Source organism: Fistularia commersonii, chromosome 17 (assembly GCF_037954325.1).
Source record: "Fistularia commersonii isolate RoL2024-O1a breed Wild chromosome 17, RoL_Fcom_v1.0, whole genome shotgun sequence".
Classification (NCBI taxonomy): domain Eukaryota; kingdom Metazoa; phylum Chordata; class Actinopteri; order Syngnathiformes; family Fistulariidae; genus Fistularia; species Fistularia commersonii.
Window position 1 is genome coordinate 2534902 of NC_141300.1, and position 19751 is coordinate 2554652.

Here is a 19751-nt window from a genome sequence, read left to right on the forward strand (position 1 = left end):
TCAAAAGCTTTGTCAGAATAATGCTCCCTTACAACAAGTTGGAGGATTTTATTTGTTTCTATTGACGTGTGAGTGTGTGTGTGTGTGTGTGTGTGTGTGTGTGTGTGTGTCTGGGGGGGTGCCGTTAATTTCACAGACGTCTCATTAGGCTTAAACCACCAATTAATTTCTTTTGTTCTCATTAAACGGCTAATTCCAAACATGAACGGCGTTGACAATGAAGCGGCGCTGCAGCCAGCGCAGAGCTAGCGGAGCGTGAAGAAGGCAGGTAGGGCGTGTGGGGGGGGTGGGGGGGGGTGGCGGTGATGACCTGGCGGGTGGGTGGGGATTGCAAGAGCCAAGTGGGAACTCTGACAAAAGCCGACTCTTAATTTACGGACACCCTTAACACCCAGCATTGATTTCTACTCATTAACTGCTCATGAAAAATATTGCCCCCAAAAAGGTTTTTTTTTGGGGGGGGGGGGGGGGGGGGGGGGGGGGGAGGGGGTACCAACTTCCATGCAGAACGTACAGACTGAGAATTCGACGCAAATACTAAAAACTTTTTTTTTTTTTAAATACTTCAAATGAGTACTAAAGAGAAACATGCTAACAGATGTATTGAAGTACCAAGCACTGGGCGCAAAGAGGGGGGCTTACCATGGCAGGCTTTCTTATCTCCTCTGTTAGCAGATAGCATTAGCAATAGCGTGTTTCCGTGGATGGATGCAATCAAAGAAAGTGGCTACAACAAGACACGCGTTTTTATCAATCACCATTAGGAAATAGCATTAGCATTAGTTTGTTTCTTTGGCTAGATGCACTTGAAGGAAATAGCTATGAGGAGGCAAGTGTTTTATCAAACACCATTAGCATTAGCTTGTTTCCTTGGGTAGATGCACTTGATGGGAATGGCTACGACAAGACAAGCTTTTTAATCAGCCACCATTAGCATTGGCATCTTTCCTTGGATAGCGGCACTCGAAGGAAACGGCTACAAGACATGTTTTTTATCAACCACCATTATCAAATAGCATTAGCATTAACTTGTTTCCTTGGGAAGGTGTAATGGAAGGAAACGGCTACAACAAGACACCATCATGAGGAAATAGCATTAGCATCAGCTTGTTTCTGTCATGAAGTTCTGGAGGGAAACGGCTACAAGATGAGACTTTTTCTTTAATCGACCACCATTAGCCAATGGCATTAGCATTAGTTTGTGTCCTCGTGTGGATGCACGTGAAGGAAACAGCAACCACAAGATGTTCCTTTTTTATCAACTTCCATGAGCAAATAGCCTTAGCATTAGCTTGTCTCTTTGGGTAGATGCGATCAAAGAAAACAACTACAACAGGGCAAGCTTTTTTTTATATCAACCACCATTAGCAAATAGCCTTAGCATTAACTTTTTCCTTGGATAGATGGAGTGGGAGGTAACAGCTACAAGACAAGCTTTATCTACCACCATGAGCAAATAACATTAGCATTAGCTTGTTTCTATTAAGACGCTCTGGAAGGAAACGGCTATGACAAGATGAGCCTTTTTTATCAACCGCCATTAGCCAATAGCGTTAGCATTAGTTTGTTTCCTTGTCCGGATGCACTTGAAGGAAACGGCAACCACAAGATGCGCCATTTTTATCAACCACCATTAGCAAATAGCCTGAGCATTAGCTTCTCTCCTTGGGTAGATGTATTCAAAGCGCTACAACAACACCTTTAACCCTCAGGTCAAAGGTAATCATCTGGTTGCTGGCAACCCCTGGGGTCTTGGTGCGAAATAAAAAAAAACAGAAAGAGAGGAGATCAGGACACGAACGCAAACGCGCTGAGAGAAAAGAGTGGCCGAGAACTCACAGCGGCAGCGATGCGCCTGCACTCCATTACAGGCTGTCATCGCCACCACGGATCCACAGAAGCCTCATGATATCCAGTGATTGGCGGTTCGCTAGACAGCACCGTGCAATTTGCAGCGGCCTTGGAGGACCCTTGAGCCACCCCCCTTGACAATTCAGCACGAGGGGTGGCGGCGGCCCTTGGGTGGCTCACTGCCCGAGCGTCGCTTTTTGTCTGCCGGAGACACCGGGGCAATTATTGCCCCCCTCCTTCTGTAATATTTTCCCCTGTTTTAATCTCCTGGTGGGTCGGGTTCCAGCCCAGACAGCCTCCGGGTTCTATTAACACACAACCGCCGTGTTCCTGCGTGGGGGGGTGGGGTGGGGTGGGGGTGACAGGCAGCCCCCCCCCCCCCCCCTCCCCGGGGCTTTTAAAAGGAGAAAACATGATTATGTCGTAATATATTTTGGAAAAAGAGATCCATTTGAAGGATTGCTCCTCCTGTCTTTTCAATCTGACATGGCTCTGCAGTCAGGGGGGTAGAAGAAGGGGGCGGGTGGGCGGGGGGGGGGGGGGGGGGGTCGACAGATGCTTCGATGAACTGGAAAAAAAAATGGATTTAAAGTGTTTCACCTGGAAAAAATAGAAAAGGAATAGCCTGAGAGGGAATACGCCCCCCTGTGATTTGAGGCTATAAATCCCTCACTGTCAAACGCGTGAAAAACTACAAATATGAAGGACAGGAAGCGTCTGATGGAGATGGAGGGGGCGGAGCCAAGGCCAAGACGTGGCTTAACCTTGAGCTGTCAATCAGATGGTCCGCCAGGAGAATAGAGATGCACCAAAGCGTTCGTCCTGGAGAACCCTAAAGGGAGAACATGCAGAACCCAAACGGAGAACCCACAACTGAACTCCCGCTTGGCCCGCATGCACGCAGCCCACGCGCACGCCGCTCATGTGCACACATTCCTGTTTAGTTTCATTTAAACACAGCGTCGATTTTTTTTCTTTTGGAAACCGAAGGTGAATCTGAGGTCACCGGGTGTCACCCGGGGCACATCGCCTAGGAAACGGCACATTCCATTGAAACAACAGTTACAACCTACGCCACTTCCTGCCCCGGCGTGCGGGAATTATGACACATCAAAAAAAAAACACTGATGTTGCTCATGTGAAAACACATGGATATCTCAAGCACGTTAATGAAATGGCGTTCTGGTAAAACATCGATTGACTCAGTGGTTGTACTCGGCGAGCGAGTCGCTCGGCGCCCGCGAACAGCACTTGAAATCGCCGTCCAGCCGTTCGACTCCCCCTGTGAGCCGGGAGACGGACAAAGGTCGACAAGCTTTTCAAAGTGTCTTTCCGTTTGGAGTGCTCGCCTCTTCAGTGTTACAACGGCAGAATAACAGCGGCGGCGGCGTGGGGGGTGGAACAAGCGGCATTTTGCGGTCCAAACGACACGGACACTAAAGCTCTTATCGTATCGTGTCAGCTATTAGCATGTAGCTGTTAGCGTCTTTGCTTTCCACGTCAGCTGTTTGAGGTAGAAGGCCGCCCACGGTATCAACAATTTGCAAAGAAAAAAAAGCAAACAAATCCACATGGGTGTTTCTCTAGCGCCCCCTGGTGCTCAGGAGGACACACTGCAGGAGCACGGTCTATTAGCTTGGGCGCTAGGTTACTTAAGCTAGAACATCCACTGATGTTGTCACGTCACTCAATTCCAGCTCGACGTCTCGAAACGCTTTTAACGCGATTAGCCACCGGTTGCAGCATCAAAGCGTCGCACACACATCAACACACACACACACACGCCGGATCTGTGTTTACCCCGCCGCCGCCGCACAATGACCGCTTTGTGCGGCGTCACGATGCCTCTGTGATTAACACAACACTTCCTGTTGACCGGCCTGGAAGATCCCGCGGAGACAGAGCGGCCGCTTGGAACAGGAAGCCGATGCTAATCGGTTTCCGACGAGCTAATGCGCGGTGTCGGCACTCAAAGCGAACGCCGTCATCTCCGGATGTCACGGCTAAGTGGGGGTCGCTAATTGACTCCGCCCACGTCTGGCATTTCAAGCTAACTTTGTTTAGAGCCGGTCGGATCTTTTCAAAATAAAATTAGCCACGCGAGCGGAGGGGAGCGCGATCCTCTCGTGGGAGCCGGATGACGCCTCTTGAATGCAAGGAATGCGATTGGGTGGTGACCAGGGAGAAGCTTCAACAACAAGAACAACAACAAACATGGCCGAAGGGCGAGCTCCTACCGCAGAGACTCAAAACCTCCTCTCTTTTGCAATCGGTCATGTAGCTCATTCGCCCCCAGGGACAACGGTAAGCGTCCTTTGCAGGTTAGCACGCCGCTGCCGATAAAGAGACGTTTGCGCGACTCGATCGTCGACAGGGGGCGGTAGGTGTGGGTTTCAAATGTGCAGGGAAGTCTCCGTGGGCAACACGGAGAGAACGTCCCGCCACCCACGGTCATGCGTAATGTCGACTTCTGGTGTAAAAAAAAATAAATTCCTGTGCCGGCGGCATCAATCCGGCCCTAATCCAAATGAATCCGGGTCTCCCCGGTTCGTTCATCCTGGTTGGAGGGTGATGACTCGGGCGGGGGGGAGAACGGGAGCGAGGGCTTATCTGCCTCCAGAGGGTGGCGCTGCAGGGAGGGGGGGGGGGGTCCTCTTATCGGGGGCTCAGGGCTTGTAGGGCCCGCGGAAAGTAAACACTGAACCCTGTCCTTTGCTTATCTATCCGAAGAGGAGGAGCGAGCGGGAGAAGAAGCTAGTTTCCATGGCAACCTCCTCCTTTCACCCCCCCCCCCCACACACACACTGCTTGCCCCTCCCGTCCGGCAGGAGAAACCCCGGTGGTCTTTGTGTAATGCGATTCTACGAGGAGGTGCGGATTACAGAAGACCCCCCCGTTATTACCCCGATCAAATGGCGTAATCGCTCCGGGGGGGAGGAGGGGGGACATCCATCGCAGATAAAAACCCTGGACTGGCAACGCTCAGGTGATTAAGGGATTATTATTCTGCATTTCAGCACAGATTTCACACACACACTGCTGATGAGAGGACCTGCATCTCTGCTGGGAAAATAAAAAAAAAAAAAAAATCTAAAAAAAAAAAAATAATAATAATCTGGCGGCTACGATCGGGCTTCACTTTTCCCAGCTGGCGAGGACACTCCCACCCCATCATCTCCTCCAGCTTCTTCTTCATGAAGACAAGCCCCCCCCCCCCCTCCCCTCCTATTCCCACGGAAGAATTCCACGGATGCGCAGGGGAAGTGCTCGCTCTTCAGCGACGTGGGAAAAGAAAAGAGCCTTGGAACAAACCAGCCCCATGAGAGCAGCGGCGGCGGCGGCGGCTGAGAGCCCCACCACCCCACCACCTCCACGCTTTCATCATCTCAGCGACAACATCTCTGAAGAGGCCGGTGCTCTGAAGAGCTCGTTGCTCCGAGTTGTAGGAGAGCTGGAGTGGAAGGACCCCCCTCAACCCCCCCCCCCCCCCCCCCCGCTCGCCATTCAACTCCGTCCCACTCGAAAGGTACTCACCCCCCAACCACCCACCCCGCCGCCGTGAGGGCCGTGCCACCTGCGTCTCGCCGCGTCAAGAAGAACGTCGCCATTTCGCGGCGGTGTGGAAAACGACTCGATGGTGGTGGTGGTGGGGGGGGCAAAAGCCAGATTGGCGTGAAAAACGCTGGTCTTAAAGCTCCCAGTGGAACATCTTCCCTCCCTGTCTCCCTCCCTCCCCCCGCTACCATCGTGGTAACCATGACAACCCCAATAGCGCATCAGGAAATCAATTTTTTTGTTTTTTTAGAAAAAAAAAAGAACAGTTTATTGATGAATCAACAACTGTCAACTGTACAGTCCTCGGGGATGACGACACTGAGCTACAGTCTACAGGTGTGTGTGTGTGTGTGTTTGTGTGTCACCCCCCACCCCCACCCCTGTTAGCAGGTCATAGCAGACAAAATATCGATGAGCGCGAAGGGAGCGTCAAACGCGACGTCGATGAAGAGTCTGGCCAGCAGGTGGCGCCGCAGTCGCCTCCACCGCTAATCCATTCTTCTCGGACGCCGAAATCCATTGTTTTGTTTTGTTTTTTTTTCGTCCTGGTCATAATCCGCTGCTAATAATCCCGTGGTCTGTTCCGCAGCAAGTGACAGAAAGAAGGAAGAGGGGGTCCAAATTAGATTTCCGAAAAAGGTCAATCCTGGACAGCGAAAATGAAAAAAAAAAAAAAAAAGAGGAAAAGAGAAGAAAAATGGAAATAGGATATCCTCCACGAAGAAAAAAAAAAAAAAGTCCTAATCTAGTTTTCACTCCCAGGAGAGGCGGGGGGGGGGGGAAGCGTCCGCCGCCCCACCGGACGCCAAAATATAAATCTATAAAAAGGCCTCTTATTGCTCCATTATGTACACTTTTCACAGGGCCGGGGAGGAAGAGGAGCAGCGCTTCTTCCACGCCCAAAAGGACCGATCCGAGAAAAAAAAAAAAAAAAAAAAATCCGAAAAACGGAGAAGGGAAAAAAAAAAAAAAAAAAATCAGCAAGATATTACTTTCTTGGAGGGAAGGGGGGGGGGGGGGGGCTGTACAAGCGGGAAGCTTCCCGGCACCGTCCGTCCGTCACGTGAAGCTGGAGGACCTCCCACCTCTTCTTCTAGTAGATGACCTCGTACACGGTGGCCTTCTTGTCCCCGGAGCCGGTCACGATGTACTTGTCGTCCGTCGAGATGTCGCAGCTGAGGACGGAGGACGACTCCTTCGACTGCGGGGGGGGGGGGGGGGGGGGGCGGGGTTAGGACGACCTGCATGAGCATGTGCACACGTTTGCGGCGGCGGCGGCTAGCTTACCTGGAATATGCTAGCGCCGTAGGGAGTCCTCCAGGCGTTCAGCAAGTTGTCCTTCCCGGTGCTTACGAACCATTTACCTGCAGGGGGGGGGGCGGGGACACGGCGGTGCGTTCACGACTGTGTGGGAAATTCCCCTATCGGCGCAAATGTGTGTGTGAGTGTGTGTGTGTACCACAGTAGGCGAACTTGAGCGAGAGGACGCAGCTCTCATGCAGGTGGAGCTGATACTTGTCGGGCTTGGAGTGGTGCAGCACCTCCACGTTGCTGCTCTCCATTCCAACCGCCAGCCACTCGCCGGTGGGACAGTAGCCCAGGGAGAAGATCTGAAGTCGAAGGGGGGCGTGTTTTTTAATAGTTGGGCCGGTTGCGCGTGGCCCGCCGCCATTTTGTCTGGCTGTACCTGCGAGGTGAAGTCGTGCTGCTGCAGCTGCCGCCCCTCGCGGAGGTCCCAGGAGCGGACCGTGTTGTCCAGGCCGCCCGTCCACAGCTTGGTGCCGTCGTGGGAGATGTCGATGCAGCTGGCGCCGTCCGTGTGGCCCTGGAACTGCCTGCGCTCGCAACCACACAACCCCCGGGTGAACGGCGTCCTCGCGGATTGGCGGCGGCGGTTTCCCCGCTCGGCTCACCTGACAAGCGTCTGGTTGTGGAGGTCCCACACGGCGATGTTCCCGTCGCTGCAGCAGGAGAAGCAGACCTTGGCGTCCGGGCTGATGGCGAGGGCGTAGCACGCCGGCGCCGAGGACGTGAGCTCCGCCTTGATGCGCGGCGTCTGCGAGGCCAGGTCCCAGATGGTCAGCGTGCTAGCCTCGCCGCCGACGATCAACGTGCGGCCGTCGGGCAGCAGCTTGCAGGAGCGGATGTAGTTATCCCTGTTCTGCAGCCACGGAGGACCGGGACAATCAATACACGGAGAAGATCGGCGGGCGGCGTCGCAACGGCGGCGGCGGCGGCGGCGGCGGCGGCGGCGGCGGCGGCGGCGGCGGCTCACCAGGCAGTCCAGCTGGGACACGGGGCTCTTGCTGCCCGGCTGGCTGATGTCCCAGATCTTCACGCAGCCCTTGCCGCCGGTGTAGACGTGCCGGGTGGGGTTGCTGATGGTGACGGCGCACACCACCTCGCCGTGGCTCAGCGTGTTGATCTGGCGGGCGTGGCGGGGGATGCCGGGGCCGATCAGGGCGTCGGGCGGGAACGGCACCGGCTGCATCTGTCCGTCGGCGCTGACGTGGAATGAGTAGGCCCTGAGGAGAGCGCCGGCGCCGGGTGTTAGCATCGGCCATTTTTTTTTTGGGGGGGTTAAAAAATGGAGGGGGGTGAGCATGGCCGCGGTTCTTACGGTTTGCCGCCGGAGATGGAGGTGAGGCTCGCCGGGAGGCCGGGCGCTCTCATGTGGGTGTGAGGGTCAAACCCCTGGAAGACCAACAGGAGCAAACACTGACATAACCTATGTTATGCGAGACAGTGAACAGCTCGCGTAAAAGAAAATCCGTGAAGTAGCGGCCTGCAGCGGCGAGGCTTCTCCCGGGTGTTAGCCTCCTCTGCGGCTTAGCCACGGAGCCGCATAACTCAGCGCGCAGAACCTTCAGGCGTCACAGTAGGAGTTGAAATAAATGAAAAACTTTCACGGATAAATCACACAAACACAGAGTAACGCTGCGGGTCGTGACGGCACGATGTGAAACGGACGAAGCGAGAAGCCGATCGCGGAGAATGACGCTAAAGCTGGCTGAGCCAAACTGAGCCCGGGATACAGGACGCCGCTATAAAAAAAATTGAATTAATAAAAATATCGTCGCGAATCTACGGTAATGTTTAGAGCGATGTATCGGAGTTCTGTGATTTCCAACTGTCCGTGAATGTGTTTGGACGAGAGAGCGTGTGTGTGTGTGTGTGCAGAGGTTAATTTGAGCTTTTTTTTGCCACTACTGTTTCAATAAAAGAAAGTTTTGTTCGCCCGTCACTCATCACATCCATCATGATTTAAAAATCCATTTATACTGCAAAAAAAAAAAAAAAAAATGCGATATGAATTTTGGTATTTTAGGTCGTTTAGGATTTTAGGTCATATGCTGGAACGTCGGGGAGGGACGACGGCGCTGTGGGAGTGGGGGTTACCATGGGGGAGCGTCCGTAGGCGGCGGCGGCGGCGGCGCTCATCTGCGGGGAGATGTGCAGCCCGGCGTAAACCCCGGGGCTGGTCAGGCCGCCGTTCATCTCGTGGTGGCCCATCATGGCGAAGGGGGTCGGGTAGGAGCCGGCGATGGACAGCGGCGTCCGCAGGGCAGGGGCGGCTGCGGACAGACAGGAAGCGACATCAGCGCGGAGGAGGGAGTTGATTGGGCGAGGACGAAACCTGAGCGGCGACTGACCGAGGGCCTCCATGCCGGGCGGCTTTCCTAGGATGGGTCTGAGGCCGGGCGTGGAGCTGGTGCCCGGCGTGGGAGCGTCGCTGCGCGGCGTCGGGGTGTTGGACTTCAGCCCCGGCGTGGAGGATTTGTCGTTCTGTTGAAGGGCAGGAGTTCTGTCACCATCCGCGGGAGGCGGAGGAGGAACCCGCGGGGACGTAATCCCGTCTAATTCTGACTAACGTAAACTGCTATTTATTCCAAACCCTATTACGACCACAATGGAGACGGGCGCCGTTTCATCCCCTCGCCGCGAGAGATTATTCAGCGGGGGTGCTTAAATACTCCGGGCTGTTAGCTGACGTTTAGCCGTGCACTCAGAGCCTGACAGCGGTTCTAATCCCGGAACGTCCTGAATTCATCCCCGAACGGCGGGACGTTCGGGCTCAAGCCCCGCCCCCTCCGCCTCCCCGGCGCTCTTACGTGACCGAGCTCCTTGGCCTTGGAGGACGGCGTGCTCCCCGACGACGCCACCGATGCCGGGCTGTTGGGCGTGTCCTTTTTCGGGGGGCGGGGCTTGTCCAGGCCGTTCTCCGGCGGCGTGTGGGCGGGGCTTGCACGTGGCGTGGCGGGATCCTGTGAGGGCAGCAGCTGAGTTATAAATAGAGCACACACACACACACACACACACACACACACACATGCGAGGGCGCCATCGCTCACCTCATTAGACACGTCCACCACCAGGTCATCGCTCTTCTCCCCGTCGCTGTCCTGCACGGACGAGCAGCAAAATGGCGTCATGCCGACACGCCGCTCACCTGGCCGGCGGCCATGTTGGCGGCGGTCTGACTCACGTATCGGCTCATGCTGTCCTTCTCCTCCACTTTGCGTTTCTTGGAGTCCAGGCTGTAGTCGGACGAGCTGCGGTGCTTCTCGCTGGCGGCCCGCAGGCTCTCCGACGGGGAGATGGAGTTGTTCTGGAAGAAAAGAGGATCGTTTGTGTCCGACACACACATTCACGCATCGTCTCAGGACGCGCACACACACACACACACACACACACATATCCAACCATTCACGCCGCAATTGCACAACAACCCGCCTTCTCACAAACATTCACCCTCTCATCAACACGTCTGGACCACGTCGGGTCTCCATGGAACCTTCTGCACGTGTGAGAACATGAAGACTCCAACCGGGGTCCACCATATTTCTAAGCTTGACTCTTTCGTCCTCGTATCTGGACAACAAGTAGCCTCGCGGTGGCCGGAGCGGCCCAAACAGAGGGTTCCTTTCTCCGGGCAGAGCGTGAGAGCGCGTGGGGTTGGATGGGTGGGGGAGGGGGAGGGGTCAATGGCAGCGGCGGCGTGCGTGGGGCGTCGTGTCAGCGGAGGAAAGGGACGGGACGGATGACCTTTTACCAAGAGATGCTCGGCGTGACTCATTAGCCAAAGTCACCACTCTGCTATCAGATGACCCGGGACCGGAGCGCTGGCGTGGACCGCTAATCGGCGCGGGGAAGGGTGGGAGGGGGTGATGGAGGAAGCAGAAGAGGAGGAGGAGGAGGAGGAGGAGGAGGGGTTCAATTCCTTCAGACATGACTGCACCCATTCAGCCGACACACAATCTCGCCAGCCATCGGAGATCACGGACGCTCAAATAAAACGCTTTAGCGGGTCCGAGAAAGGGGGGGGGTTGGCCGGCGTGCCCCCTCCCTCCCTCCCTCCCACGCTCTCCTCCACCTTCTCCACCCGGAGAGCATAAATATTCATCGCATGCTCAGGAGGAGCCGTAAAAAAGGGAGACAGTGGTGTGAGGATGGGATGAATGCTTTAAGATAGGGGAGGAGGGGGGCTGAGGGTAATTGTGATGAAATTACAAGGACTTCTAATTGCTTCTGCATGACATCGAGAACACACACACACACACACACACATAGAAGAGAAGTGTTGGGGACTCACCGTGCTCTCTGTGGCGCAGGAGGGTGAAATCAGCAGATGCGGAAGAGAAAAGAAAAGTCAGTCAACACGTCGTATCTGGCCGGACGTGCAAATCGTGCGCCGGAAGCCCCGCCCCCTCCCTCACCTCTGTGCTCCAGGTCGTGGTGGTTCTTCTCGTCCTTCACCGGCAGGTGGGCCTGGCCGCCGAGGGCGCCCAGCGCCAGCAGGCCCGACCCGGAGCCGGCCCCCGGCGGGAGGCCGGGCGGCTGCAGGCCCGACGGGTGGGGGGGCAGCTGCACCGGGGGGCCGTGGGCGGCGTGGGAGAGGTGCTGCGCCTGCAGCTGCTGCTGCTACACACACACACACACACACACATGCACATACCGAGTGGGTCGGAGGGAAAAGAAACCACACACTGACACACACGTACACACACCCCGCGCCCCTGGCTCATCAGTTAAACCCAGAGCCACATTAGCACATTCTCACATCTATTACAGTCAGGCTGAGGCTCCGCCCCCTGCCGCTGCTCCCCCCCCCCCCCCCCCCCCCCGTTGATATTTGTACGTTTTCCACGCCGTGAGCCCGCCATCGCCCGCCATCGCCCCGCCGTCAACTGCTCGTCACTTCTAATACGAGGGCACGGCGGGGGGGGGCAATAACAAAAATATTCATCAGGCTCGTGACAGGCGCTGGGGAGGGGAGATGAGGGAAGGGGGCGGAGCTTCATTGGACGCAGGAGGAGGGGGCGGAGTCTATCCAGCAGGCACAACAACTACTTTCTCGCGAGAACCACACCGGCGTCTGCTCACTTCCTCCCCCGGATTAAGACGGCATGAATCACTCGCAGGGTAAACAGTGCCTCTGTGTGTGTGTGTGTGTGTGTGTGTGTGTGTGTGTGTGTGTGTGTGTGTGCTGGAAGGGCTGCTGCAGCCAAAGGGGGTCCAGGCATTGGCACTCAGTCAACCCTCCCATATTCGGCATCAATATTTGAACGGCGTGGGAGGGGCGCCCAGTGTGTGTGTGTGTGTGTGTGTGTGGGTGAATGGATGGGAGTTAAAAGGCACTCAGCATGGAAGTAAGCAGTTTAAAGCAAGGTTAAATAATACTTAAAGCCGAGACACCAATAAAAACATCAGCGATTTATTACCCATCCGCGGGCCAGCTGAATTATTCAGCCGCTTGCTCCCTTTACAAGACCGACTCCAATCTGCGGCCATTTTTGGAATATTACACTGCCTAACGACGAGGTTCGGGAAGGGGGGGGGGGCCGGAACGGCCCAAGCAGATTCTGAATAAAGAGAATTTGTTTTCCGGACACATACGATTACCAGGAGCCTGCAACTGTTTTCGGGATGAAGCGGGCTTCCGGTCAACTGGACCAGGAAGGCATGTGTGTGTGTGTGTATTGGGGGGGGGTTAACTTGCAACCTTTGCTCGGGAGGGCAACATGTCAATCTAATTTCAAAGAGGGAAGAGGAGGAGGCATGGGGGGGGGGTAGAAGAAGAGTGAGGTTATTATAGTGAGTCCATGAGGGAAATGAAAGAGAAGTTCAGTTCAGTGTGTGTGTGTGTGTGTGTGTGTGGAGGGGGGGGGGGCTCCCACTTTGTGTTTAATGAGGCACTGATGGCTAATATGCATGGCTGATCAGGCAGAGCCCTCATTAGGGGCAGAAATGAAGAGAATCATAAATAAAGAAAGTCTGATAAAGAGTTTCCTCGCCCTTGTCGCCCTTTCCTGGTCATTTTTTTTAATATATTTTTATTATTTTGGGACGGGTCGTCGTCAACCTACAGCTAACCACCCCCGAATATAGCAATTCACCCGCTGCTTTGACTGACAGGATGGACTCCTGACCCGACTTCCTGTTCAGACAGGAAACTTGACTTACGCGCTATGAATGGCCTCCATCAATAAGGCATGAGGCAGGATCTGGGATGCTGCAAACCCCCGTCCCGCGTTACAATATGCATGAGATCTTTGCATGGAAGCCCTAATAAAAGCTAATGGAAGGTGCGGCTAAAGCTAACACCTGCGGCCGGCGGGGGACCCTTCTCCTTCAGGGCCCCTGAGGAAAATGGAGACAGCCTGGGGGGGGCGGGGCTGAGCCTGGATTAAGCTCAGTGGGATTAAGATTAGAGATCCCTTCCAGCGAGTGCACGTTTGATTTCCCGGGATTCTCCGACGGCGGCGGTTAGCGCCTCGGCTAGCTCGGCGCCGCTAACTCCTGAGGCTCCTCATTAAGACCTTACCCAATTAAAGAGCTCTGGGTCGTCTCCCGAGCCTCCGGATCTCGTTTAGTAAAAAACACACGACGGGATGGCGAGCTCGTCTATTTCCTGCGCACTACGGTCTATTTCCTGGACTGTTACGAGGCGGTGACATGGGCCTCGTACTCGCCCTCGGCGAGGGAGGGGGAAAAAAAAAGGAATAAAAAGGGGGTAATACACACGGTGAGAGGCAGATTGGGAAGTCCACGTACCCCGATGATGGCATTCAGCTCGGTCATAGTCACCTGCTTAGCCCGCTCCACCGCCTGAGCCACCTGCTGCTGGTGCTGCACACACACACACACACACACACACACACACACAGGTCAGTCGATGGTCGTGCGTTTTCCTTCCCGTCGTACAACACGACCGCAGATGCTCACCTCTTGCGACAGGAAGGGCATGATCTGGGCCAGGATGGCGTTGAGCCTCTTGGCGATCTCCGTCTAGAGGGCAAAGACAAAAGAGGAGGTGCAGGGGTGAAAAGTCGCGGGGGTGGATGGGGGGGCATTTAACCCCCCACCCCTCCTTCCCAGCGCTTTTTAATGCACGCTGCGATTAAGTCGATTAGCGTGGCAATCTGAGCCGCTCGACTCCGTATCCTCTAAACGGCGTGATATTGACATTTGAGATATTTAAACCGTTAGGAGAGCTGGTGCTGAGAGTGCACTCCACGCTAAGCAGATATGAGGAGAGTGCTGCTAATGCTAACGCCGCCGCGGCGATGGGATCCTCTCCGCTTCCCCCGCCGCTGCCGACCAGCCTGCGATGTTTGCTTACACGTGTTGTTAAACGGCGGCAACAAAAAAAAAAAAACGCCCCGACCTCGGGAGGGGATCCCGCCACCCCAACCCGAGCGCCATGGCGACGGGGCCGGCTATGCAAATGGCGCCGCTCCTTGACCCCGACAGGCTTTTAAATCATATTAGGCGCTCGCAGGCGGGTCATTAAATTGAATTTTCGGCCTGTCGATCACACGAGTGAGGCGAATGAATGGCGAGTGAAAGGAGCAGCGGGAGGAGGTGTGCAGAGGGCGTGTGATCCTCCGCCCCCCTCCTCTTGTGAAAACACAACGCCGGCCCGTCCCGGACGCTTCTTTTCTCCCCGAGAGCGAGGACGAGGCTCCCGGGTTGGGGTTGCGGAACCGGAGCTGCATCGCCCGCAGAATTTATGAGCTGCGGTTCAAGCCGGGGCCACTGCGGAGAGCGCAAACACATCGCCGGGATTTTCTCCCATTATTCATCCGGTGCGCACACACACACACACACACACACACACACAGTGTGCTCTGCAGACCAGTGGCTTATTTATTACACACAGCAGAAATGCCAGGCCGCCTTGGCAGCCTGACGTATCACCCCCTGAGCCGGGCAGGGGAGATTGGGGTGTGGGCGGAGAACGGGTGGAGGTGGCGGCGGTGTCCGACGGATCGGGACCCGCTGACCCGAGAGCCACTTAGCGGTAGCCGGCTAGCAAGACGAACGGCCGGTCCGGGATGAAATATCACACGGTGCGGGGCGCCTCGGATCAGGGGCAATAACATGAAACAAATATATGGCGGCATGAAATTCATACAGGGGGGGGGGGGGGGGGGGGGGAGGAAGAGGAGGAGTGCAACAGTCCAGAAGATAAAGAGTGCAGATTATCTTCCCCTGACAAGAGGGACGCTGAACTCCAGACTCATTTGCCAGACAATAAATATGACCTACAACCGGCAGAGCGGCGAGGAAGGGGGCGGCGGCGGCGGCGTGGAGGGGGGAGGGGTCGGGGGGGGTTAGATAAAGGTTTTTTACGAGCGCCAGTATTAACGCGGCGGTGTAAGTGCACTAGAGAGCAGCGGGGAAGGCCCTCGGAAACGGTTGAAAAGCGACACGGCCAGCATTAATCCCTGTTTGCCGAGATAAGCCATGTCAATAGCGGCCCCGCATTCGACAGGATTTGCGGAAAAAGGCCTTGAGCGCCCGGGGAGGGGCGTGGGGGCGGCGAGGGGGAGGGGGGGGGGGTCTTCTGTGGCTTAGTGTCGCGGTGACAGCTGGCCGAGGAAGGGGTCAGAAGGGGGGTTGGATGGGGGAGGGGGGGTCGGGCAAGCCACGGCGCCCTGAACAACTGGACGGACTCTAGCTGCGGAGGCAAAAAAAAAAAAAAAAAAACATGGCGGCGTTGCCGAGCTGTCAGGGATCCAGAGCGGGCCGCGGGCGATTTCCCCCCTGGCGGCGGCGGCGGAGGGGGGAGGGGGGTGTTGTCACGTTGAGTAGATGACAGCCCGGCCCTTGAGAGGCCAGCTCTCCGCCGCCGCCATGCAATTACGGGTACTCGGACTTGTGTAGCACCACTTTAGCGGCCGCTCTCAGGATGGCTTGTCAACGACGCGCCGAGAGGCGTTCGCGGGCGGAAAAACAGCGTGGAGATGGCGATGAGTATTAAATATGGAAAGGGGGAAGTAGGGAAAGGTGGTGAGGGAGGGATTAGCTGCCTGATCCATCGATAAACAACACTTGACCGGGCAGATTGAGAGGAACGCCGGTTCTCCGGAGAGGAGGCGGCGCCCGTTTCCGCCGTCACGGATTTAGAGCTTCGGCGTCCAAATGAAGGAAGGAAGCGCCTCGCTTTCAAAATAAGAGCGGGAGCGAAGAGATCCGTCACTTTAGGACGGGATACACACCTTCCAAAAGAGGAAAAATGGCCGCCGGGGGGCCCATCGTGTTCTCCCGGGAGCTAAAAACAACCTGTTCGCACAAAAGGACCTTCCAGGCGTTCCCGACGCAAGAGAGGGAGCGTGCACGCACACCCCCGTCGCCCTGACGCTCCAAACCCAGTTTGCTTTGGCCCCGGGGCTCGACAGATAGTTAGCCACTTAGCAAAAAATGGCCCCCGTGGTCCGGCGGGCGGGGGGTCCGAGTCCCTGCCAAAACACGGCCTCCCAGAAAAACCAGCTCCAGATGACGGCAATCAGAGGCTGACGTCACGCATACTGTCACGTCGTGTGTGTGTGTGCGCGAAGGGCGTATCGAATAACCCGGCCTTCTCGGCCCGTCCGAGCCGCCGCTGTTTGCATTCTGAAATCTAAATCACATCCCGGTGCCGCCGCCACGACAACCGGATCGGCGGGGATGGATTTCCTCGCCGTGGAATAAATCTCCCGGCGGGGAAATAATACGCCTGTGTGCATCCAATAATCCATCCCAGGCTTGCCTGTTACCCACCGCCATCCCCCGCCCGTGAGCGCAGGGGGGGGGGGTGGAAGGGGCCTGTTTGCTGACAAACATGCCGTTCAGCAGGTTAGGGCCCCGCCGATGAATAATTCAGCCGCCTCCATCAGCTCTGTTGAGGTTCCTGATAAAAGTCAGCCTCTAAAATGGATCAGTCGATTAACCTGTTTACACAACGCCCCCCCGCACCCCTTCCGGAGCTCCGCCCCCGACGCTCGGACGAAAAGTGCCCGGAGCTCTCAGACCCGCGACTCCATGTTGAGGAATCACCCTGGAGAGACGGGGTGGGATTACCCGCTCCTCCTCATCGCTGAGGATCGGCGTGACGGATCTATGAGGAGGTCCTCAAACACTCAGCTGGGCTTTCTGTTTTGATAAGCCGGCACAGTGAGACGCCGAGGACTTTCGACCCCCCCACCTGGGCCCGTCAATAACTAGTCGCCGCCGGCTTCCTGTCCGCGGATTCCTCTAATCACCGAGTCCGAAGGCCGGCCGGCCCGCCAAAGTCCCGCCGTTAATCTAATCAATGTACCCAGGATGGCGCTCTGCGCCGCTAAACCCCGACCCTCCCGGGGGGAAACGGCGGCGCCTACCTGTTTGTGCATCTCGATGTTGAGCCCGTAGGACATCTCGTAGTACTGCAAGGAAAGCAGAGGCTGCGGTCAGGTCGGCCCGTTTGAGGTCGGCGAACACACACGATCGATATTCGGTAGTTCGGGCGAGGGAAGCCGTCCGGTCCTCCGTCGTCCGGTCTACGATCGCCATGCATTATTAAAGTCCGTTAGCCGCTGCGTCTGGGCTCCACGGCGGCGGCGCAACCCGACTTCCCGACGTGTTGACCTCACCACCAACACACACACACACTCCGCTTTAAAAGAAGTTTAACTTTAAACCAGTTCCGATTATTTTGAGTCACGCTCGGTGTGTTTACCTGGGAAAGCGGCGTGGCACGCCGCCACCGCAGCACCTGCTTGCCTCATGTCTGAGTCAAGGTCGTGCGTCACAGACACACCTAGGTTTTTCCGGGAGGCGTCCAAAATAGACACGCCACAAAAATAACGAAAAATTTTTTTCAAAAAAAAAAAAAATCTGTTTTTTGCAGAAGCGAGGTTGCGGGATAAACCGCGGCGTCCTCCATTTTGTTTCACTTTCCCACACCCGCTGGCTAATTTATGGCCGTGCATAGGTCTGAGTGTGGGGTCTCCTAGGAGAATAATCAGATCAGCACACACCGAGGGCAGCGCCGCTGACCCTCCTGGATCAGGGAGGAGGGCGGGTGGATGTGCGGTAACCACCGGCAACATCAACCACCCCCGCCCGAGGGGTGGGGTCGAGGGTTTGCAGGCCCGTACCTGCAGCTCAATGCGCCCTGACAACCCGCAGGTAATCCCGAAAGCCTCGCCTCAACACACACACACCCACTCACACACACACACGCATAAAAATCGGCGCCTATTGTAAGGCAATCTCACCATGACATAGTGGCGTTGCATCTCCGTCTTCTCATTGGCCAGCTTGTCGTACTCCACCTTAAGACTAAAATAGAAGACGAGGTGTCGGTTTCAGGAGCGTCTCAATCGCGGATGACACACACGTGTGCACACACACACACACAATGTGCCCGCCCACCCACCTGTGGTACTGGGCCTGCAGGAACTGGAACTCATCTTTGATCCGGTCACACGATTCGGCGACGGTGAACTTGAAGCCGGGCTGGCCGGGCTGGTGAGGAGCCTGCAGGACAGCAGGGTTTGAAGCACCATCAGAAATCCACATGTTTTTTTAACACACACACACACACACACCACGGACTTCACTCTCAGGGGCGACACCTGATGATGCACCTATCCCACAACTTCACACGGGACACAACTAGTAATAATAATAGAAATATCACCTAAAAAAACCCTCTGGAGGGGGGCACTGGTAAATAAATACCCCCCTCCGGGTCTGCAGGCCATCTGCCTCCATTTACCACCCTGGTGTGTGTGTGTGTGAGTGTGTGCGTGTGTGTCAAGACTGCATTGCAACTATAGAGATGTGATGACCAGCGTGGGAGGGGGTGGAAAACGCTTGGCAGGGCAGTTTCAAGGAGTACGGGTGGGGGGGGCATGTCAACATCGGCAATAAACATGTCAGGTTGGCTGTGTGTGTGTGTGTGTGTGTGTGTTACCGGGTGTCGGCCCTGTGGATACATCTCGACACGTAGCCTTTGTTTATCTCCCGCGGCGTGGACGTCCTCGGTGGGAGGGGGTCGTGAAAATAATCCTGAGTTGGAAACATAACAAACAAAAATGGTTTTAAAATGCAATCAAATGCAAAATAAACACTTCCGTGGGAAGGTGGTGGGAGGGGGAGGGGGAGGGGGGGGGGGGGTCAGAGGTAAACGATACACACACACACACGGACGAACACTGAAACACACACACGCAGTCGTGTTGTTTGCGCGTTTGAACCGGTGCGCAGTCGTGAACGAACCGGCCGGTTCCTCCGCGGATCCCGACCGGACAGACGTGTGTGTGTGTGGGGGGGGGGGGGGGGTGTAGAAGAATACAAACAACAACAACAAGAGGGGGGGATACACACTTCCGGTTTGGGTACGTACCCGTCCGCGGGTCCGGGGATCATACGCTCGAATCCCGGGGAAGGTGAGCGCCGCGGACGCGGATCTCGACGAGCATCCTGCCTCCCCGGAAGGAGGGGGGCAGGGCAGGAGGAGGAGGGGGGGAAGATGGTCGCGATCAAACTACTTTCCTCTCCACCGCGAACCTCAGAGGAATGTTACCGTCCGTCTGCGGCCGTTAATCCGCCGCTACCTCCTCCGCCTCCTCCTCCTCCTCCTCCTCCTCCGCTGCCGCGTCCACGCACACGCATACGCGCACGATCCCCTTCTGCAAAAATAAAATAGGTGCAAAAAAATTCAAGAAGATATATATATCCCGGGATTCGGTGTTCCTCCTCGAACGGGTTGTTCTCCGGAGCGGAGCGCGGCGCTACATTTCCCCCCTCGGTTGTCCGGTTTCCCCCGGCTGGCTGCCACACACAGCCCGGCGCGGAGGGGAGGGAGGGGGCGGGGCCGGGCCGCGACACCGGCCAATCGGATCTGCGCGGACAGGGAAAGTTCGCGGCGTGTTAACCAATAGGAAGGCGGAAGACCCCACGTGGGGAGGAGAAGGGGGGGCCCTGCCGCGACGCATGACATCATCCGGTCGGATCCGTCCGTTCGCGGAGGGACACATCCGCGCCCAATTACCGCGAGATTTTGTTTTTTTAATTTTATTCAAAATACTAAA

General features: G+C 56.1%; 1 protein-coding gene across 1 annotated transcript; it reads right to left on the bottom strand.

Moving 5' to 3' along the window:
- Nucleotides 1-5646: 5646 nt before the first annotated feature.
- On the bottom strand, nt 5647-19219 carry tle3a (TLE family member 3, transcriptional corepressor a). Its single transcript, XM_086163032.1, has 21 exons — nt 19064-19219; nt 18632-18726; nt 18092-18192; nt 17931-17994; nt 17052-17096; nt 13633-13695; nt 13432-13536; nt 11124-11325; nt 11000-11007; nt 9893-10015; nt 9759-9809; nt 9519-9671; nt 9060-9192; nt 8806-8981; nt 8027-8100; nt 7682-7931; nt 7320-7567; nt 7094-7241; nt 6866-7016; nt 6694-6770; nt 5647-6607 (listed from the first exon to the last, which is right to left on the bottom strand). The coding sequence occupies exons 2-21, from the start codon at nt 18653-18655 to the stop codon at nt 6500-6502; spliced, it is 2304 nt and encodes a 767-aa protein (XP_086019158.1). The 5' UTR covers nt 18656-18726; nt 19064-19219; the 3' UTR covers nt 5647-6499.
- Nucleotides 19220-19751: the final 532 nt, after the last annotated feature.